This window comes from Eublepharis macularius, chromosome 15 (assembly GCF_028583425.1).
Source record: "Eublepharis macularius isolate TG4126 chromosome 15, MPM_Emac_v1.0, whole genome shotgun sequence".
Classification (NCBI taxonomy): domain Eukaryota; kingdom Metazoa; phylum Chordata; class Lepidosauria; order Squamata; family Eublepharidae; genus Eublepharis; species Eublepharis macularius.
This window is the reverse complement of record NC_072804.1, coordinates 29,779,203-29,802,208: the sequence shown is the minus strand read 5'-3', so window position 1 is coordinate 29,802,208 and position 23,006 is coordinate 29,779,203. Positions and strand designations below refer to the sequence as shown.

Below are 23,006 nucleotides of genomic sequence, written 5' to 3'. Positions count from 1 at the left end.
AAAAAGTGGCTAATCAGGACCCTGTGAATTTAACAGAAGCCCAACGAGGGAGAAATGCGACTGACACATTATCTACACCTCTATTGCATGGAAGTGTAGTGATGGGGACAGCTGCCCATGATGAATTTCTGCCTGACACACAACTGCCAGGACACAGTTGGCATGCCAATACACATTAGTATACACTGAATCCTGGAGCAAAAACCTCCTGCTGAACTTCTTTGGCTGGAAGGTGACCAGTTTTTATGGTCCAATCACTTTAAAAAAAACTTTGCTTGATGCTTTTGAAAATGATGCCGCTATGTGTGTGTTGCACAGCAGAAATTATTACAGATGTGTGGTTGATAAATTTTTGAAAAGCATGTTTTCGAGGAAGCAAGGGAATGTGCTTGTTGGATTTTCCACAAATGTGAAAAAAAGATTTCCAGTCATCACGAATATTATTACATGGGTTTTGTTCCAGGCCACATGGTATCTTTTTCAGATGCTGGGCTACTTATAACCCCCACCTTTTGTCAGGCAGAGCACTGCAGCGATGTGTCATCCACAAGAGGGAGCCGCCTAGCCGTGCACAAACATCTAGAGTATAGACATTAAAGAAGTCTCAATGGACATGGCTCAACCAAATGACTTTTAACAAGAGCGGCTGAGGCACTTTGGTCTTTTTGGAACATAGCAGGACGGCAGAGATGCGGATGAATTTTGAAAGTTGGCTGGTTCAGTCTGAATATCCTCAATTTTTGTTTCAGTTCTCCGAGAGTGACTTACAAACTACTTTAATCTTTCCTAACACCAAAGTCCTCCCTTTCACTCACAGACACTGTGGGCCAAGCTAAAAGTGACGAATGACACTTGCCTGGCAAGTGAACAGACTCACGTGTATTCCTCCTTGTTCACTTGCCATTCACTTGCGCTCCGCTTGATCAAGTGGAGCACAAGTGAACGGCAAGTGAACAGGGAGGAATACACGTGAGTCTGTTCACTTGCCAGGCAAGTGTCATTCGTCACTTGTAACTTGGCTCTAAGATCCTCACGATGTTACTTCTGCACATAAATGGTGCAAAAATGCCGTAAAATGTGCCCATTGGCAACCCATGCAGCTTTTCAAGACTTGGAATAACAGGATGAGATATATCTGAACTGGGCCTCTCTCTTCCCACCCCCAACAGGGCTTCAAGCAATTTAGGGATGTTATCAGCCAGGGAAACAGCGCAGTCTTATTCAACACACAGCCCCAACTCTGATTATTTTACTTCATTTATACCCCGCCTTTCTCCCCAATGAAGACTCAAAAGGGCTTGCATCATTCTCTCCTCCCTTTTATTCTCACAACAACCCTGTGAGGTATAGGTTACTAAAATTAAAACAATAAAAGTATGCCAAACTATCCCAGGAGTCACGAAACGCCTTGTGAGGCAAGTTAGGCTGAGAGTGCGTGACTGGTCTAAGGTCACCCAGCAAGCTTCATGGCAGAATGGGGACTCAAATCTGGGTTTCCCACACCCTAGTCTGACTTTCTAATAGCTACACCACCGTGGCCCTCTATGTTTCCTTTTAAATTTACTCCTTGCAGTTCATGGCAGGCAGTTTACTTGGTTCTCCCCCCCATTTTATCCTCACAACAAACATCTGCAATGTAAGGTTAGGCAGAGAGGCTGCAAATAGCCTAGAGTCACCCCTTCAGCTTTATGACAGAGAGAGGATTTGAACTGGGGTCTTCACAGCCTAAGGCTGGTCCTCACTGCCTCTTCAGGGCAGTGGCTAACCACTGGACATCACTGCCTCTTCAGGGCCAAATTTCATATTAGGCATTCCAGATGCTGAACTCCAAAGTCACATGTATTTTGGCTCCTCCTCGATTGTTTCAAGGCTTCTTCTACTTGCCTGTTTCACTCTTCAGCAGTTTGTAAATTTTACTTCTAAATATCCATGGAAATTGGGAAGGCAAATTCAAAACTGCAATATGTCGTATTTTGGCTGAGGAAGCTCTTAAACTTCCTGGGGATGATGACTCCATCCCTCTCCCCCCCACTCAATCTGTGGATGATCCAAAATATAATTAAGGGCGTGGGGATCAAAGTAAGAACAGCTTTAGAGCAGCCAAACCCACAAGGAACAGAAGATACCAGGCAGGCAAAGATTCTCTCAAAAGGCTCCAGCTTTGCAGTTTGGTGGCTCTGTAAGGAGCAACAATCCCGTAAACAACTTCAGGGCATTTGGAAGCAATTTGCTTCTTGGGCTCCACTGGAGTGACTTTAATTTTTCCCTCCCCTTTATAGAAACTTCTTAGTTGCATCCTTAACCAAAGCACAACAGTGTGTGAACAATACGGAAAGGATGCGGGGCGGGGGGGGGGAGCCACCCAGGCAACACAACTGGATTTGTAATTAATGAAAATGCAGACATGCAGCCAGCATCTTGCGGTGCAATTTTGCATGAATGGGAAAGCCAGTTTTTCTTGCTCATTCATAGGTTTTATTTTGTTGCTTGAGATTAACTCAATCTGCAGAGCAGAAGCCAAAGTGAGTGGAGTTCAAAAGCAGCTGGAGGCTATCACCTGTGCAGGGAGGAAAAAGTAGGAATATCTGGGGGAAGATCCAGTCCCACCCAGAAGAAGTCAAACATTCTGCCTTGAAATTACCCCTTATCTCCTTTAAGCTCATGGTCACAGTAGTTAAATAGGCGATATCTAAATAAGACGTGCTCCTACTCTAAAAACACTCTCCCGTTCTTTGAACAGAAACTGCCAGGTCCCAAAATCAAAAGTTTTTTTTTTTTAAAGGGGACACAGCTGTACTTTGGGTGGGCTGCTGCCCCCGCAGCTTTCCATGGGCTTCCTCACAGGAGGAGGGTATGGTTCATGAAGATGAGAGCTCTGACTCTCGAAAGCTTGTACTCGGGAAAGTGTTCTTGGTCTTTAGGGTGCCGCTGGCCTCAGACCCTGCAAGGCATATCCCAGCTTCTTCTACTGAAGTAGGAGGGGGACACAGTCCTCTGCCAGGTCTGGAGTGACAGAACTGCTGAGGTGACGGCTGCAGCAATGTGCAAATGCACAGCTTCCATGTGGCTAACAACACAGGGGCAGGCTGGGTGCCTGCATAGATCTGCAGCCATGGTTCCAACTGCTCCATCACCAACTCCTGAGGTCCCCCAGTAAGGCCACTGCTTCCCCCTCCTCCTTCAACAGTGTATCAGTGATGGATTCTGGGATGTCCCCCATGATACACCGTGGGGCTGTTGCCAGTCCTGTGTGTCTGGATGCATAAGAATTTCTCCAAGCAGTTGGGAAGCTTGAAAACACAACATTTCTATGATGGACAGCCTTGTACATGTATGGGGCCTTTACACAATCCCTGGACGCATGGCACGTGTGCAATAAGGGCCAGTGCATGTAGAAGAGGCAAGAAGAGCAAACACATTAGTTGCATTCCCTGGCCATGGTCCAAGTTGCTAGTCCCACCCCCTTTGACACACAATCATGGGAACGTCATCTATGTGCATATAGTGTGTATTCACTGAGGGCTATGCCCATGTGCAGTCAAAGCACATATACTGGTGGGAGGGTGTCAATGTGTTTAGCCATAAGTGAGAATTGGGCCAAGCAGTTGCCCCTGCTTTATGCACATTGCCCTGTTCATGAACTGAGATGTTTGCAAGAGAATGCATGCATTCAAGCAGAGCTTCCCACTGCAATGTCACTGTCCCCCCTCCTCCATTTAATCCCCATGAAACATAGCTTTTGTTTATCGGTGTCTGGACATAAGTCAGTAAAACCAGCAGACTCCACACCATTTCCCTACCAGTTACCTGGCTGGGAGACTTCAACGGGACTGCCCTCACCTCCCCCAACTCCACTCAGGGCAGCCATCTTTCCCAGAGCAGGCCCAGGCATAAGAAGAGACTCACTGGAGGAGAACAGTTTACATAAAGGGCAGATTTAAATTAATGTTTACTACTGAGAGCTGCTAGGCTCTCCAGGGACCAGTTATAAAAAATAAATCACCGTGCCCTTGCTTTGCAAAACAGGCTGTTAATTACAGCCCAATTCTCTTTGGAAGATACATGCCAGGAGGCTGAAAATAATGGCCAATGTTTTTAGAACACTCCTTTCCATTCTGCTCCAAGAGGACAAGTGTTTTAATGTCCGCTTTGCCGTGTATTGGTGGAGCTAGCCCTTTCCCAAAGAAAGCCATTCCCTTCAAGCAGCAGAATTTAGGACCAGTGGTGGACTGGCCAATAAAGCCCCTGGGAAAAGTGGGCTGTGGCCTTAGTGTATTGGTGGTGGCCCAGAAAGAGACAGGCATACTTTGCTTGCGGTGACTAAAATACCTTGAAGTAGCCTGGATATCAGGGGTTGGCATTGTTGGGCGGCTATTGGTGATTCAGTGCCCTGGAAAGAACCTGCTAGTTTGGATGTATTTGAGCTCATTTAGATGTATCTGATTTGCACAGTCACTGTGCTTTCTTGCACAATTAGAGCCAAGCTACAAGTGACGAATTACACTTGCCTGGCAAGTGAACAGACTCGCGTGTATTCCTCCCTGTTCACTTGCCATTCACTTGCGCTCCACTTGATCAAGCTTTTGATTGATCAAAAGCTTGATTTTATGATTTTATGAGTTTATGATTGAGCCAAGGAATAGAAAATCTTGAACAATTTCAATTGTCAACCTTAAAATTGTATAATTCCTCAGTAGTTGTTACTTTTGTCTTCTTGATGTTCAGCTGCAATCCTGCTTTGGCACTTCAGTAGGCAATTCAGGTCTTCACTATTTTCTGCCAGTAATGTGGTATCACCTGCATGTCTCAAATTGTTAATGTTCCTTCCACCAATTTTCACTCTATCTTCTTCTAAACCTAATCCACCTTTCCTTATGATACGTTCTGCTTATAGGTTGAACAGATAGGGCGATAATATACATCCTTGTCTGACACCTTTGCCAATTGGAAACCATTCTGTTTCCCCATATTCTGTCCTAACAGTAGCCTTTTGTCCAGAGTACAGGTTGCGCATCAACACAATCAGATGCTGTGGCACCCCCGTTTCTTTTAACATTCTCCATAGCCTTTCATGATCCACCCAGTCAAAAGGTTTGCTGTAATCTATAAAGCACAGGCTGATTTTTTCCTGAAATTCCCTGGTATGTTTTATTAGCCATCGTAAATTTGTAATGTGATCTCTAGTGCCTCTTCCTTTTCTGGATCCAGCTTGCATTTCTCATTCCATGTACGGTAAAATGCAATGGAGGGGTCAGAATTTGGCTTTTCACTTTGGGGAAGAGATGCTTTGTCAATGAAGCAAATGGGCACCAGGAAACTCACTGGTGGATGATGTTGAAGATCGCCGCTCTACATGGTATTAACTACTAAGCATGTCATGATGTTGAAGATTCCTGCTCTACATGGCACTAACCAGGGCTTTTTTTCTGCGAAAAGAGGTGGTGGAACCCAGTGGGTTGCCCTCGGAGAAAATGGTCACATGGCTGGTGGCCCCGCCCCCTGATCTCCAGACAGAGGGGAGTTTAGATTGCTACGGCGCAGAGGGCAATCTAAACTCCCCTCTGTCTGGAGAGCAGGGGGCGGGGCCACCAGCCATGCAACCATTTTCAAGAGTTTCCGGAACTCTGTTCCACCGCGTTCCAGCTGAAAAAAGCCCTGGTACTAACCATGTCACTCACTGTCAACCTGGAGGAATGCTTTCTTCATGACAGAGTCCTCCAGCCTAACAAGAAGCTCTGAATGTTATCAATTCCTTTGGCGTGTATGGGGAAGCTGTTTCAAGTAACCTCCACACAGTGAACGCAACCATGTAGATGGGCTTGATAATCTGATAACCACAGTTCTCTCTTGGATCATCTCCAGCGCACATTCCATTCCTCAAACACCAACTGATCCATTTTATAGTTGGCCTGGGCGTTTTCCAGAACTGCCAGTAATTGAAATTTTGAAGGCAATAAATAATTGACTCCGCTTGATCCTCTACCTGTTGGAGCCCATTTCTATGCTAAGGGGTGGAAAGGCAACCCTCCAATCTAATTCGTTCACTGCTGCTTTCCATCCTGATGAGCGTTTTGACTCCATGCCAAGAATGCTATGGAAGGGTGTGGAAATCATTGGGTACAAACAGAAATGGAACCTGGTGAGAACAGAGACGCCAGTTCAGACATGCATCACAAACAATTCCTAGGCACAATAATAGCAAAATTTAAAAAAAAAACACTCTTGCCTTGTGCACATGTATGAATTGTCAGCAGCAGTTGTACTGGAGGCATCTCTAGACTTCAGAGGGTATCAAACAGAGTACTCTTGTAATGGGACACAGGCAGTAGTAGTAGTAGTAGTAGTAGTAGTAGTAGTAGTACTAGTAGTGACTTGCCAGCTGAGGGAGTGGCTTATCAGCTTCCTGCTGCTCTCTGATGCCACCAACACAGACGGTCTGCGAGTAGTACTGCAGTTATCAGCTCAGAGCCAAGCTACAAGTGACGAATTACACTTGCCTGGCAAGTGAACAGACTCACATGTATTCCTCCCTGTTCACTTGCCATTCACTTGCGCTCCACTTGATCAAGTGGAGAGCAAGTGAATGGCAAGTGAACAGAGAGGAATACACGTGAGTCTGTTCACTTGCCAGGCAAGTGTAATTCGTCACTTGTAGCTTGGCTTTCAGAAGGAAGTCATATGGCACCAGGAGTAAACAGGGTTTTGCTTTGTTGCATAAACTTGCCCACTTTCTCCTGGTTCCTGGTCTCAGCAACCTCTTGCTTGTGGTTAAACTGGCCAGAAAGATGTTAGCAATACCCAATAATTAATTCTCAGCATTAGACTCCAAGAGGGGAAAAATAAAGATATGGGGTCCTTGGAAATCTTAGAACTGTAGATTTGTGGAAAAGGGGCATCTTTACAAAACCAAAACATAGTGGAACAAAAGAACAGAGCCCTCCATCCAGTGACACCCATAATATCTATCCTACTTTTATTCCACCCTTCCTCCAAAGAGTTCTGAGCAGTATACACAGTTCTCGCATCTTCATTTTATCCTCACAACAACCCTGTGGAGTAGGCTAGACTGAGAGGGACTGGTCTAGGGTCACACTGTGAGTTTCATGGCAGACTGGGGAGTCAAACCTGGGTCTCCGAAAGCCTATTCCTTAGTAGAAATAAAAATATGACAACAATAGTGGCAAGTCTACACATAAGCATCTATAAAAGGTTTCCAAATATCTAAAAATAAGTCCGTACACAATTGTTGTCTATATGCCATACATTCAAATACTGATAAGGCTGTAAGGTCCTCAAGCTATAGCATTATGGAAGATGGACATTTATCTCTCCAGTATTGTAATATAAGTCTTTTGGACACAGAGGGTCCATTTTCATTGACCATTGGTTAGCTTCCAAGAAACAGGCAAATAGTTTCAATGAACATTACCATCCTCAAAAATCAATGAATATTCTAACACACTATGAGTAATGACTTCCTCCCCAAAAGACCAAATAATCTGACGCACCCAAAGCATATGTTTAAGATACGCATCTTTTAAGGTGCAATGGCAGCAATTAGTCACTTTACTTAGTTCATCACTAAAAAGGTGCTGTAGTGTCCAGTATATCCTAAACATAATTTTCTGCTGAATAAGTTGTAGGTAGCTTAAGAACCATGGAAACAACAGGTATAAAGGATAAGGCTATAAGCTATTGCTTTGACAAAACTGGGCGATCTAGCTCCTTATTCCATTCATTCCAGAGACTCCGCATATCATATTTATTAGTTGACATCAAATATTTATAAACAAATATTGTAGGTTTTGTTTTCCGCATAGATTTAAAGAGAATTTCCAGGCTTGACGGAGATTCGGAAACACATAATGCTGCAGAGCCATATTTAGAGGTTGACAAGTCTAAGCAGAAAAAATGACCGGAACTCATCATAATAACCCATCAATCAGTCCAAAGTAAAAAAATCCCCGTTATGTCCAATTCTTCCATAAAAAAGATTTCTTCCCAATTGGCCCATAATGTAAATTTAGCATGTGAAAATGGGTCAAATTGATATTGTCATGACATCATGTACTCTAAGCCTAGTCCAACGCTCTGGCTACTATCCAGAGATATGAGATATGCAGAACACAGAAAATAGGGCAAATAGCCTGTGCATAGCATTCTGCTCCCTGGGGGAATAGGCACCAGGATGAGTGTGGGTGGGTGAGGGAAGGCAGGCAGGGAGTTTTAGTATCCCTGGTAACAATACATGATTATAAACAGGGGGGAAAGAGAGAGAAACTTGAACCATGATAGCACAGGTATTGCTCCTGATCTCCTCAAGTCAGTTCTGTCACACTACAGCAGGACCACGAAAGTGAACCGGACTTGGGGTTAGGACAGAGAAGAGACAAGCCTAAAGAAGGAGCAGGCCAATTCTATCATCAGATCTCTGGACCTTTCATTCATAGTAGCAGCAGGACCATAGCACAAAGAAAGGGAAAGATTCATCCTGCCGCAAACAGCCCCTTGGAATTGCAGCTTGCTTTCTTGTGGAAACAGACAGATTCATGGTATGGGGCGTCTACATCCCTCCCCCCATAGGGAAAATCTCAGCTCCAGGGAGTTGTTTACAGTCAGGAAAATGACACTGGAGGAGACGAGTCAAACATACTTGCCCCGCACCATGGCTCTTCCAGCATCACATTCACGGGGGCTCTTACTCTTTTGAGCTGTGTATCAGGCTTACTCAGTAGTAAGTCTCACTAAGTTCAATGGAGCATCTTCCCAATGAAACAGGTGTATGATTTTAGCCTTACATTGCTAACAAAACTGCAGAGGAACTGAGTTTTTACAAGATAACTTTGGCTGGATTTCTGGCAAAGATTTATCTAACTTGTAATGGAGATGCCCAGATGCAATTCTTCCGAACAAACCCCCTCTATAACAAAGACAGTGGGCGACAAGAAGTGTTTGGTTTCACAGCCAGGGGAGGTCACTCTTTTACCAACCAGAGAGAGATTCCATTTTCCATTGCCATGGCACTTTGGGTGTTCATAATACATTTCTGGGTTAGTCAACCTCCCGTTCACCTCATTACCCTAGACCTCAAGTAGGCCCCATGTGGTTTTGCTGCCTCCTGGAGTTGTTGGCGACTCCAGATCTCTAATGATAGCCTTGACAGTGGTGGAAAGCAAAGGATTATGGGAGCTTTGCTGAGGTCTGAATGTAGCATGAGCCATAAATTGAAGGTTTGAAGGAGGGAAAACACAAGGGGGGGGGAGAAAAACCACGAGAGAGAAATTGGGAATTAATCTGAGGAAAGATGGCACTTCAACAGAGCAATTGCTAGTTATGCAGTTTGAAACTAGTGCTGGATCCAAGTTTTACAGGGCCTAGGTGCCCCCAAATGTGCCCTTCTTCCCCAAATCAGCCCGGCTCCATCTTTGCCACTGCCCACCCATTTGCCCCCTTCCTCAGAGCATAAGAGTGAGATGAACAGTGGATGCTGCCCTGTCTCTTCATGCTGGGATTGCCAACTTCCGGGTGTAGCCTGGAAATCTCCTGGTATTAAAACTGATCTCCGGACAACAGAGACCAGAACCCCTGTAGAAAATGCCCTTTTTGGAGGGTGGACTTTGTGGCATTATACCCTGCTGCAGTCTCTTCTCTCCCCAAACTCCACCCCCAAATCTCCAAGAATTTTCCAACCTGACGTTGGCAGCCCTAGGAGCCCCTCTTTCCCCACGCCCCTTTCTCTCTCTTCCTTTGCACCTGATAATCCATTTACCTTTCCCCTTCTCTCTCCAGGAATTCAGGGAGGGTGGCTGTTAGTGTTTTTAAAATGGGGAAATACTGCCCCCCCCAAGCAGTATTCTCACTGTGTGCTACAGAGATGGATTGGTAATGGTGGCCATTCCTCAAGCTGTCTCTGAGGGAAGCTTGTCTGCCATTATTGATCTTCTAATTGAGGAATCACTAATCAGCTTCTGAGGAAATTCAGCACTCAATTTGAAAACGGAGGCTGTATACCACAGGAAAAATGGGTATTGTTAACTTAAATGTGTGCCCCTGTTAGTGAACAACCTGTGTGCATGTTTTTAAGGGAGAGAGCAGCACACAGAAAGTATTAAAAAAAGAATTTCTGATCCTCAGTGAAGAATGTGCCCACTGTTATAAAAGAGCCTCAATTAAAATATTTGCCACATAGGGTTATTCCTGTCTAAGGTTTATTGAAGTCAATGGGCTTTCAAGGGTGTAACTCTGCTTAGGATTACACCGTTAGTGCTTCCAGACTCATAAATTAATTCCCAGAACTCCCAATGAAGGCCATTTTTTAAAAAAATATGTAGACAAGCTTTTGTTTTCACAACACAAGCTGGCCAGTTTTTCAAGAGGATGTGCTTTTTATCAATAGCTTTAGCTACAGACAAGTGCAGGTGATAATATTGATCTTCATGCCGCGATCAGTTTCACCAGCTAGTTTCCACAGATCAAATTGCTGTCAAAGGCACAAAAGTAGAGTTAGTCTGGTTTTTTTCCTGATCAGTTGACACTTCTTGCATGCAATCATTCTCAGGTGGGCTGCCAGCTTTTCCCCTGGCACAGCTCCTGCATCTTTCAAAGTTGCATGAAATTGTTCAGCAGCTAAAGCTTTTCCTAGGGGAAAGGATGAGAAAGCTTCCCACGTTGAATTTCCTCCTTTTGAGAAGTTCTTAAGGAGCAGAAGTGCTCCCAGCCCCCAGCCCCCCCCCAAAAGATTGACATCCTGATGGCTCTACCTCACAATCAAACTAGATTAAGCTCAGGATTGAATAAAAAGCTAGTTTGGGGGGGGGGGAGAGGAAAGGAGTGGCATATAGGGTTACCAACATCCAGGTAGGGCCTGGAGATCTCCCAGTATTACAACTGCTCTCCAGCTAAAGAGATCATACCCCTGGAGAAAATAGCTGCTTTGGAGGAAGAACTTTATGGCATTATACCCTGCTGAAGTCCCTCCCCAGGCTCTACCCTCCAAATCTCCAGGTATATCCCAACCTGGAGCTGGCAACCCTAGGTGGCAAAAATCATTATTTGTGAATAAGGATTTTGCTGAACTTTATTATTTTATTCCCTGCCTTTCTCTCCAGTGGAGAGTCAACATGGCTTACAATGTAGTTCTTCTCTCCTCCATTTTATTCTTACAACAGTCCTATGAAGTAGGCTGATACAGACTGACTGACCCATGAGCACCCAACAAGCTTCCATGGCAGAGCAGGGATTCAAATCTGGGTGTCCCAGCTCCTAGTCTAACACCCTAACCACTATACCATAATACTTTATAGAATCGAGGTAAATATGTATTTTTAATCCACAGCATAGTATCTTACTATACCACAACAAAACTATACTGTAGCAGGAGGTGCTTTGCAAAGAGCAAAGCACCCCCCACCTTGGTCATCCTTGGTTAAGGACCTATTATTTTAGGATAACTCTGCTTGTGTAAGTAAGTCTTGCATAACTACCAGTGTGATCCTAAACAAAATTACAGTCTTCTAAGGCCACTGACTTCAATAGGTTTACAAGGCTGTAACTCTGCTTTAGGATTGCACTGTAAACCTAGTTATTTTGCAGAAAGGGCCTGTGTTTATACAGCTTTTTTGCTTCAATAAAAGAATCCGAAGCTGATGTTTCCTGCCTCCTGTCCTATTAGTGTCTTTTCTGTGTTCCAAGTGTCATGTAGCTGCTTTATTATTTAGAATGTCACAGCAATTGCTTTTATCTTTGCTGCCTTGAAACGCTAGGAAAGCGGATGCATTTTTTTTGGAAAATAAGTAAATAGCTATATACATTGGGACTTTTTGCTTTGAGGGGAAAATTTTACCCAGAAAAACACTCCAGTCTGTAAATTCTGAAAGGGTTGGCACAGTATGTCAATTCAGTGGAATTTGTTCCCAAGCGCCAAATCTATTATCTGGAACAGGTGGTACCTGTCTTTTTCTGGCAAGGGTTCCTGGAACTTTTAAATTGCATGGCATTCAGAAATCTAGCCTGCAACGCTTTTCTCAGTTTGCGAAAGAAATTATTAGGAAAGTCTTCACCTGGGTAGGATCTAGACTTTGTTGGCTATTATACTATTCCCAGAAAATCTGGGAAGTGAATAATAGCGATGGCATAATATCCAAGGTCATGCAAATCCATACGTGTTGTACTTCTAACTGACACATTGTTGTTAAATTCACAGGATCCCTGCTGGAAGATCTCTGGTCTTTTGTATTATTAAAGTAAATGTATACCTCTCCCAAGTTGCTCAGGGTGGTGTATGTGGCTCTCTTCTCCTCGATTTTATACTCACAACAAGCCTGCAAGGTTGGTGAAGCTGACCAAGCTAGGGTAGTGTAATGGCTTGAGTGTAGGACCAGGCTCTGAGAGACTCAAGTTCAGATCCTTACATTGTTATGAAACTCATTGGGACATCATGACCAGCTCAAGGCCGCTCAGGGAGTTTCATGACAAAGATTTGAACTGAGGTCTCCCCGAACCTTGTTATGACACTCAGTTGGCTTTGTACCCTTGTGGAAGACTTTGCAGTACAGTTATTAAGAGTACATATTGCCTCTGGTGACCCTAGAAAGCATAACATCAACAACATTTGATTCGTATACCACTCTTCAGGACAACTTAACACCCACTCAGAGCGGTTTACAAAGTATGTTATTATTATCCCCACAACAATCACCCTGTGAGGTGGGTGGCACTGAAAGAGCTCCAGAGAGCTGTGACTGACCCAAGGTCACCCAGCTGGCTTCAACTGGAGGAGTGGAGTATCAAACCCAGTTCTCCAGATTAGTCTCACCACTCTTAACCACTACACAAAACTGTCTCTCCTCATTGGGGAAATACAGAGGGGTGTATGAGACAAAGATAAGGAATAGGGTCTGGTGGGGTTCCCTCTGGGTCCCCACATCTCTGTCTCCTCTGCTGTTAAATTTCTTTCCCAAGGTAATCCGCTTTTCATTCCTTTGGCTGGGAATATTTATGTGGCTGGTACATACTGAGGTAACGGTGGTGTCTCCATAGATCATTTCCACAGCCATAAAAGCTGGCAGAATGAAATGAGTTTAGTGCATGGGGTGGGGTGGGGGGGAATGATTGAAAATGTTACAGCTTGGTTCAAGGCCTCACTTTTCCAGGGAAATGTCCCCTTCCCCCCCAATGTCCCCTTCCCCCCCACCTCAGCTGATCCCAGGGTGGCTCTGTCTCCTCTCTGTTCTTGATTAAATCAGCCTGTCTAGCTTTTTACATATTTATTGGGCCACCATGAAGTGGGGAGAGAGGATGTGTGTGTGTGATGTTCCCTGAGTCCTAAACATCACAAGGACACAATGATTTGCTCTGCAGATGGGAGCACGCCACCACTATCCAGGGAGAAATCTCGCTGAGGCACAGTACAAGAGTAAGCTACCACAAGCTTCAACCAGCACCAGTGTTACCAAGTATTTCGATGCAGAGAAGTCAAGGTACCTGGGGCTAATTGACACATGATGAGTACCTAGGATGGTGAATTAAATGCTGCCATCTTTAAGAGAGAGGGCATCTGAGAGAACCAGTTTCAAATGCCTGCTCTGCCATGGATCAAAAGCAGAGTGGAAAAGAACACCACTCGGGATTAAAGAAACAGTAATGTGATCTATTTAAAGTGCTAGCGCTCCCAAATTCATATACATTTACAACATGCAATTCATACAACAAGATCATATATTAAATACAAAATACAAAGTTCTAAGAACAAGGATCAAATATTCCCCTCCCATACATTCCAAGGAAGCAGGATGCCAACTCCAAGTCCAATAGCAGGTAAGTACTGTGCTTTTTAGAGAGTACAAGTCTCATTTAGTTCTTCTTTCTTGCTTATAGGTTTTCTTCAATATTCCATTTGAAAGATCCTGAAGGGTAGTAGCCCAAACTGGGGGCCGGCTGCAATGCCAGATTTTGTCTTCCGACTTCCTCAGGGGCAGGCAGAGGATCACCGTATGGAGATTAATTATTTCAAATGTCAATTCCCTCTTAGAACCTGAAGAGTGATGCAGATACAGTGATCGTGCTCTGCCATGGAAGCTTGCTTGGTGACCTTGGGCGATCACACACTCTCAGCCTAACTTACCTTACAGGGCTGTTGTAAGGATAAAATTGAGAAGGGGAGAATGTTGTAAGCTACTTTGGGTCCCTGTTAGGGGAAAAAGTTGGGTTTAAATAGAGGAAATAAATAATTCCCATTTCTGTTTGAGTTAAGGCAGCCAGTTGGACCAGGATCTGGGAGACTCGGGGGCAACCCTTGAAGAGTATTCGTAAGCTGCAGCTAGTGCAGAATGCTGCAGCTAGACTATGGGTTGGGGCCAGCTATTGAGAACATGTGACTCTGACATTACAGCAATTACGGAGCTATCAATCCCCTCCTGAACACTATTCAAGGTGTTGGTTTTGGCCTTTCAAACCCTACATGGCTTGAGAATTGGGTATCTAAAGGATACCCAGGATCTTCGCCTGTATGTTCCTCCTGGGAATTAAGATCACAGGGAGGAGCCCTCTTAACTGTCCCATTAGCGAATGAAGCTCACCTGGTGGGTACACAAGAGAGGGCCATTTCGGTGGGAAGTCCCGTGATTATGGAAAAGCATCTGCAGGGAGGTATGGCAGGCCCCTTGCAGTCAATCTTCAGGAGGCAGCTGGAAGACGTTTTTATTTAAGGCTGCTTTAAAATAAATTTGTTTCTTTGTTTACTGGCAGTCTTAAACTGTGCTTTTAAACTTTGTTTTTATTAATTTTATTATTGTGATTTTATTTATATTGTAAGCTGCCTTGAGTTCTTGCAAGGTAGAAAGGTGACTAATAAACGTTTGAAACAAACAATCTCCACTCTGCCATGATCTTGGCTATATTATTTATTTATTTAAAATATTTATGCCACAACTTCAGAGACCTGCTTGGGGTGGTTCACAATGGGAAAAATAAAATCATAAAACATGATCATAAACAATAAACAACCATTAAAAACTAGCCAATAAAATCCAGAAACATAAACGTCTAGAAGCAACACCCCCACCTCCCACCCCGAAGTCTAAAACATCTGATAGCCTCATAGTACTTTTCAGGCTAGAAGCAGATTAGTAAAGTCAATTAAAATATTAAACCCCTAGTTAAAGGTCAAAAAATAAATATTTTAGCTTGGCTGGCACCTAAAGGAGAGCAAGACTGAAGGTGACCTTAGCGCTTGCCAGTTTAGAAATTACGAAAGGACATTTGCTTTATTGGTAAAAGGTCCTGGGTTCGAACCTTCACATTCTTGGTGGCAGATGTCAGGGAAAGCTGTTTGCTCTGCCTAAGACCTTGGCTGGTGGTCTTATTCAGTACAGAGTTCCTTCGTATGTTCAACTCTGCTCATAGAAAGCACATCCATTGGCCCATCTAGGCCAGAATCTGTCTACTTTGTCTGAAGGCTGAACTGTTTGTTGCATAAGAGGTCCTTGAGCGGCTCTCACAACATGTTTTTTAAACATTAAAAAGCAGTTGCAGGACCCCTAACTTGGATCAGGGTGGAAGGGGAGAGCAAGGTTTAACCCTTTCCCCTTGTTTTCCAAATGGACCCCCCCCTTGAAGCACTGATGGGAATAAAAAATGACAGACAATCATATCCTCTCTGTTTTTGAGGAGCTGGACTTTTTACTGGTGAAAATGACATTTGTGAAAAGGGTAAAACAAGAAACAGATACCTCACCTTGTCACACAGGCCTGATTCACAAATCAGCCTTCTGTAATCACAGATTCCCAGGAAATGTTACATCCAGCCCTTTGGCAGAAGAGGATCCTGCTGAGCCCTGCTACCTGAGGGCTGTTTACAGGGCCATATTAACTCATGGCTGGGCCCCTAGGCTTTCATGTATTTCGGGCCCCCTTTGGCACTTCACCCCACTTCAGCTGACAGCCTCACTCGGCAATGGCAGGTACTAGACCGCAGAACATAGCCCTATATCCATTTTGAGGGTCTCCTGAAGAATTCTATTCACAATTTTAAAAATATTTTTATTGCTTGAGTAGAACTCTTCAGGAAAGCATATTATAATACTGTAATATTTTGAAGTGAATATTTTTATTATATATATATGGATAATTGTTCATATAAAATTTATGGATAATTGTTCATAAATTGTTCAGACAATTTGTTTCACTTCAATAAGGAAGCAGTTAATTATCTTATTAATAGAGGGTGTGCCTCAGCAAAAAAAAATTGACAGGCTCCTAGTCCCTGAGGGGCCCCTAGGCTTTGGCCTAGTTAGCCTTATGAATAATACGGGCCCGGCTGTTTATGGAGAGAGGCGAGGACAGGGCCTGAATCTGAATGCAAAGCAAATGCTTTGTCAAGGAACATAAGGCTGATATCTGCTTTACTGCTTGATCTGATTAGGTGGAAAATGCAGTAAGAAGAAACTTTGAAGGGATTAAACAAATTTATGGAGGTCAAATGGAACCTCCATGTTTAGAGATAGTATATCTTTGCACATCAGTTGCTGGGTGGGCAGGTTTGTCCTACTTGAGGGTCTTTCAGGGCATCTGGTTAGCCAGTGTGGGAAAGAGGATCATCAACTCAAGAGACCTCTGATTTGACCCAGCAGGGGTGCTCTTATAACCCAGAATGGTAAAAACTCACAATTCCTCTGGGCACATCCTGTCTTCTGGCTGCTTTCTTGGCAGTGATTAATGGCATCTTCTTTTTATGAAGAAGGGATTCTTTTCATCATCTCAAACAACACTGTTGGCATTTGGGAAGCTCTTACGTTCTTAATCACACTCTGGGGATCACTCATTTTTATGAGAGTTTTATTTGCAAAGATTGGATCAGCCAACATGTACATTATGATCTTCCCTACCCAACACATTACGCTAGGTTCAATAAAGAGATTTTAATAGCCAGTTGATGTTAGTTCAACTGGGCCCTTATAATGGGATTTTTGCCATTGAATTCTTTTACGCGTGGATGGATTTTCTCAGCTGGTTTGGAAAGTGGGATAGATAAAAGCAGGGCTCATTTCGAGGGGGAACGCACCGGAAAGGTGTTCTGGCAGTTCCCCCAAATCAGGTGGCCCTGCTCACCTGACTTTAGGGCTGTTTAGGCCTTGATTGGGGCCAAAATGGCCCAAATCTGGGCCCAAACTGCCTGGATCGGGTTGGTGCTGTCCCCTGCCTGGCACCGACCCGATCCAGGCCATTTCATCCCTGATCTGGGCCAAAATGGGCCATTTTTGGCTATTTTGGCCCCATTCCCGCTGGGATCGAGGCTGGAACAGCCAGGATCGGGTTGGTGCCAGGTGGAGGAACCCTCCCCTGTCCAGCACTGATGTGGTCCTGGCTGTTTCGGCCCTGATCCGGGCCCAAATTGCCATTTTTGGCCATTTGGGGCCCGTTTCAGCTGGGATCAGGACCAAAACCGCCAGAATTGGGTCGATGCCTGGCGGGGGACCCCTTCCCTGCCCAGCACTGACCCAGTGTGGGCTGTTTTGGGTCTGATCAAGGCCAAAATCTGCCCAAAATGGCAATTTTGAGCCATTTTGGGCCTATTTTGGCCTGGATTGGGGCCAAAAGGGCCCTGATTGGGCCACTGCCAGGTGGGGGAACCCTCCCCTGTCTGGCAGCAGCCAAATCCTGGTCATTTTGGCCCGATCAAGAGGTGTGGCATATGCTAATGAGTTATGCTAATGAGTTCCTGCAGCTCTTTTTCTACGAAATGACCCCTGGATAAAAGAGAGTTGAATCTAAACTGACCGAGACTGTTGTTGATATTACATTACAACTTTTATTTGTTTGAACAGCTTAATGGATACCTAACTCTTTTCCAACTGGGCATTTAGGATAATGCCCATTTCTGTATGAGAGACACAGCTACACAGCATAAGGACATAGGCAGAGCCGTGCTGGATCGGACCAGTGGTCCATCCAGTCCAACATCCTCTTTCGCACAGTGACCAACCAGTTGTCCTAGAGGGCCAACAAACAGGACATAGAGGCCAAGGTCTTCCCCTATGTTGCTTCCTAGCAGGCTGACTGCTTCTGACTATGGAGGTTCTCTTTACTCAGTAGCCACCGATGGACCTCTCCCCCATGAACCCATCTTACCCCTCCTTTAAAGCCACCTATGCTCATAGCCATCACTATGTCTATTGGCAGCAAATGATTCCACAATTTAATCATTTGTTGAGTAAAGAAGTATTTCCTTTTGTCCATCTGGGATCACTGGGTGTTCGCAAGTACTAATATATGAGAGAGGGAGAAAAAGTTCTCCCTTTCCCTGCCCTGTGAAGAGTTTTATAAACCGCTACCATGTCACCTCTAAGCATTTGGGGATTTGGGTAAGGGAGGTTCTGTCAAAGACTTGCCACAGCTCCTTTGGCTGAGCTAAACTCCACACTTGGAGGGAGTGTATAGCAAGGCGCCTCCAAGCCCTGCTCTTCACTTGGCAAGCAGAGAGGCAAGAGAGACTGGGGAACTGCCTTGTCCATGGTTTGCTTGACGCAGACATAACAGCCATATTGAATACAGGCTCATGTCTTTGCCATTGCGGCTTGCAGCCAGTTTTAAATTATGGTTAAGTACCATGTGGATGACTCCACTAGGCCTCAGATAGTTTTGTGGTTGACCAAAATGCTGGGAGGGAAGCATACAGAGCACAGACCAACCCTACCTAAGTCAGCATCATTGACTTTGAAGGTTCTTGCTTTGGGGGCTGTAGGCATAGGTTGGCAGCAGGAGTTAACTCAGCAGTAGAACAGATACTTAGCATGTGAAAGGTCCCAGGCTCAATTTCTGGCATCTTTATTAAAAAACATCTTGGACAGAGGGGCTGGAAAAGACCCTTGAAAAACTGTTGCCCCTCAAAGTGGACAGATAGAGCAAAAGGGCCAGCAGTTTGGCTTTGTGTAGTGGTTAGAGTGTCAGACTAGGACCTGAGAGACCCAGGTTCGAATCTCTACTGTGCCATGGAAGCTTGCTGGGTGACCTAGAGTCACTCTCAGCTTAATTTACCTCACAAGGTTGTTGTGAGAATAAAATGGAGGAGGAGAGAATGATGTAAGCCACTTCAAGTCACCTTGGGGAGAAAGATGGGGCATAAATTAAGTAAATAATAAATAACCTCCCTTCTCAATGCAGGAAATCTATGCGTTTGAGGAAGGAGGCGATTCCTCTCGGACTCTGTAAAAAGAACATGTTACACGCTACGGTTACCAACTCTGAACTGGGAAATTCCTGGACATTTGGGGGTGAAACCTGGAGAGGGGGGTTGGGGAGAGGAGGGAGGACCTCATCAGGGATGTGGTGCCATAGAGTTCCGTCTCCAAAGCAACCATTTTCTCCAGGCGAATTGATCTCTGGAGATAATTTGCATCTTAAAGACCAATTAGATTTCCACGATATGAGCTTTCCAGAGTCAAAACTCTCTTTGCAAAGCCCATCCTATGGAAATCTAAATAGTATTTGCTGGATCCGAATCTTGCTCATCTACTGCAGACCAACGCGGCTCCCCACCTGAAACGATCTTCATGGAGACCAGTTGTAATTCCGGGAGATCGTCAGGCTCCACATGTAGGTTGGCACCTCTATAACTTCCGTTCCACAAAGCTCCTTTCAGAGGGAACGGCATGGGGCTTATCCCTCCATCCTCCATTCCCGCAACCCCATACCCTCTTCTTGCAGAAAAATCCTCCCCAAGCCGCACGCGGGGGCTGGCAAAAATCCCGAATTCCCGGGCAGCAGCCAATCAGAAGCCTTCTTCGGAAAGCCCCCTCCCCACTCCCGACTTTGCCTTTCCTTGGCCCTCCGGTATGGAAAGGGTTAATTGAGCAGCCACGCCCCTGGAGGCAGAAAGCCAATGGAAAGCGAGGGGGCGGGGCTGGGAAGACCTGCTGGGCAGGCGGGTTTGCAACGCCGTGTGGAAGGAGCAGAGGGCGGCTGGGAGGGAAGGGAGCGGACGGGGGGAGACGGTCAGCTCGGAGGGAGCGAAACGGAGCGCCGCGTCGCTCCAGCTGGGGGCGCGGGGAGGCGGCAGTGAGGGGCTGTGTCATTGACAGCGCAGGCAAGCGGCGAGGAGCGCGGCATGAGGCACGGGCTAGCCAGCCGGGAGAGAGGCGCGCGGAGCTGGCCCCGGAGCCTGGCGCTGGCTCGCCCCGCAGGCTCGGCTGGAGCTCCCGCTCGGGCGCCGCTGGTCTCCCCGCGCCCCGAACTGGAAGAAGCGGCTTGCCCAGGGCGAGAAGAGCGGCAGAGCCCGTTGGTGTGACTCGGGAGGAGGAGAGGAGGGAGCGGCAGGTGGATTGGGCAGGGAGAGGAACAACTTCAGCCGGAGACTGGAGGGAGGGGGAAACCCAGTTCGAAAGGAGAAGGCGCTTGGTCCAGCTGCTCCGCTTGGTTTTCGCCCCCCCCCAAAGAAAGCGGGGAGGGTTGGGAGAGGCGCCGGGACAAGCACCTTTCCCCCCTTCAGGGCACCTAAAAGCAGCGCCCAGCACCCAAAGCAGACAGGCACGCAGAAGCCCGTGGTTTGTGGTTTGCCCCTGCCTTTGCCTTACATCCCAGCAAGGTAGGCCGGGGTGGCTGAGTTTGGAGGCGGGCAGCCCTGGAGAAGAGGCCAGTGGCCCCGGGGCAAAGATGTGCCTTTGGTGAGGGTTAGGAAAGTGTAACTCCTGACAGAGCTGTGTGGCAAGGGGACAGGTCTGGACTGGATTAAATCAGAATTTTAAAAAAGAAAAAAAAACCCGGAGGGACACACACACACATCCACTGACTGGGTAAAGGAGCTGATAAAATGTCACGGAATGCAATTTAATCTAAAAGAGGGGATAAATAGGACAGCTTCTTTGGGGATTAAAGAAATAACAAACGCGAGCCTCGCCAGGAAGTTGTAGGAAGGAAAATTAATCGCAGCTCAGCGTGTATAAGCGGGCACAAATATTGTGTAGCCGTGCCCTTTGCTAGCATTGAACTGCATCAAGGTAACAAAAGCCCAATCTGAAAAAAGTGACATTCCTAGAGTAGGAGGCACATCGCCCTTAAAACGCTGCCAGAGAGTGGAATTTCAAAAACAGAAAGGCCCGTCAAGGTGGTTTGTTTGTGTGTATTGCACAATGGGAAAGGAATTGGAAAGGTTACTGGACTTTTTCTGGATCCTCTAAGAAATGGCATCCATAGACAGATGGACACACTTCTCTGCTTAGGAGGCCTGGCTTCTGTTTTTCTCCAGAGGATTTGGTTCTGAATTTGAAGTCTGCTTGAGTGAACTCAGTTTCTGGTTCGACGTACTGGACCATGCTGGCATCCTTTTTCAGCTAAGGAGTTGGGGTTCTGTATGACCCTATGCCGGCCAGGAAAAAATACATTTTCATGACTTTCTTTGCCACGTGGCTTCTGCTTTTTTTCTTTGGAGGAGACCAGCTGAGGCGCCTCGTCTTCATCAAGAAATCTGGAGCGCCGAGGAGTTGGCCCCGCTGGGCTGATGGGTTTCTCTTGAAGAGCTTTGCGGATCCTGAAGAGCTCCAGGGTGATGACAGGGACCACTATGACCAGTCCCCCAAAGCTCGGCGAGAGTTGAGACGAAACATCTACAAGCACAGCGGGTGCCGCATGGAGACCTGCTTTGACTTTTCCAAATGCAGGGAACATGGATTCAAGGTCTTTGTCTATCCCTTGGAAAGCGGGGACCCTGTGTCGCAAAGTTACCTCAAAATCATCACCTCTATTGAAGAGTCGTCGTATTACACGCCCAATCCTGAGGAAGCGTGCCTCTTTGTCCTGAACGTTGACACGCTTGATCGGGACCATCTCTCAATCCAGTATGTGCATGACCTCAGTGAAAAAATCCAAGGCTTCCCTCTATGGAACGATGGCCGGAACCACCTGATCTTTAACCTTTATTCGGGCACCTGGCCTAACTATACCGAAGATTTGGGCTTTGACATTGGCCAGGCAATCCTTGCCAAAGCAAGCTTTTATAATGAGAACTTCCGGCCGGGCTTTGACATTTCTATCCCTTTGTTTTCAAAGGACCATCCCCAGAAAGGAGGGGAGAGAGGCTGGCTGCATAAAACCTCTCTCCCGCCAAAGAAAAAGTACCTTTTGGTTTTCAAAGGGAAAAGGTACCTGACAGGCATTGGCTCTGATACCAGGAATGCGCTCCACCATATCCACAATGGCAAGGACATCATTTCACTGACCACGTGCAAGCACGGCAAAGATTGGGAGAAGCACAAGGACCAACGCTGTGACAAGGACAATACGGACTATGAGAAGTAAGTGGGATACTCGTTCGGTTTTGAGCCAGCCCTACCATGGGGTGAGATGAGACAGCCACCTCCAGTGGCAGATTTTGGGGGGTAGGGTTGGAGCTGGACAGGGTATGGAGGGGTACGATCCACTGGGTACTTCTCATGCCCAAGCATTCTCAACAGGAGCTATGCAAGAGTACATGCTTCAGCGAGGCATGAGCAAGAGGAAGTTTGCTGTCGGTTGTGTCCCATGTTAATTAGACTGTGTGGGGTGCTATTTTGATTTTCTGCCATGGGCAGCAAAAATATCCTAGGCTGGCCCATTTTCTGTCAGTGCTTTGTAACTAAATCATTTAGGTGGAGAGATGCTTGAGCAATGAGCAAAATGGAGGAATCGGCAAATAAAGTCCCATAGAATTTCTATGTTTAGAAGCTGGGATATCTGGAAAGTCTTGTTATTTAGACTTGCGGTATAACCCTCAGGTAGTGATGTGTCAGCATAACCCCGCGTGAATATCATTTATGCTTCTCTCAGATGTCCAAGGTTTAATCTGAACCACTTCTTGTTAGGATTTAACCATTTTCCAGTGCCAGGGCTTATTTCTAGAATTGCTCAGTAAAGAGAAGAATGCCTCTAAACATGGGCAGAATTCTTTTTTTCTTACTGTTAAGTAGCCACAGCCAGTTCCTGCATTCCCAGGCTTGTAAAGGCCTACCACGTTGGAGATGGCCACTTATAGATTTCTG

General features: G+C 45.8%; 1 protein-coding gene across 2 annotated transcripts in view; it reads left to right on the top strand.

The window, feature by feature from the left end:
* Window positions 1–19,977: 19,977 nt before the first annotated feature.
* The window catches only part of EXTL1 (exostosin like glycosyltransferase 1), an 80,910-nt gene continuing 77,881 nt past the window's right edge, over window positions 19,978–23,006 (top strand). For both annotated transcript variants that reach the window (XM_054999250.1, XM_054999249.1), the window contains exon 1: window positions 19,978–22,283. In XM_054999250.1, the coding sequence (XP_054855225.1) occupies window positions 21,352–22,283 (932 nt within the window). In that variant the 5' untranslated portion in view covers window positions 19,978–21,351. The remainder of the gene's footprint in view (window positions 22,284–23,006) is intronic.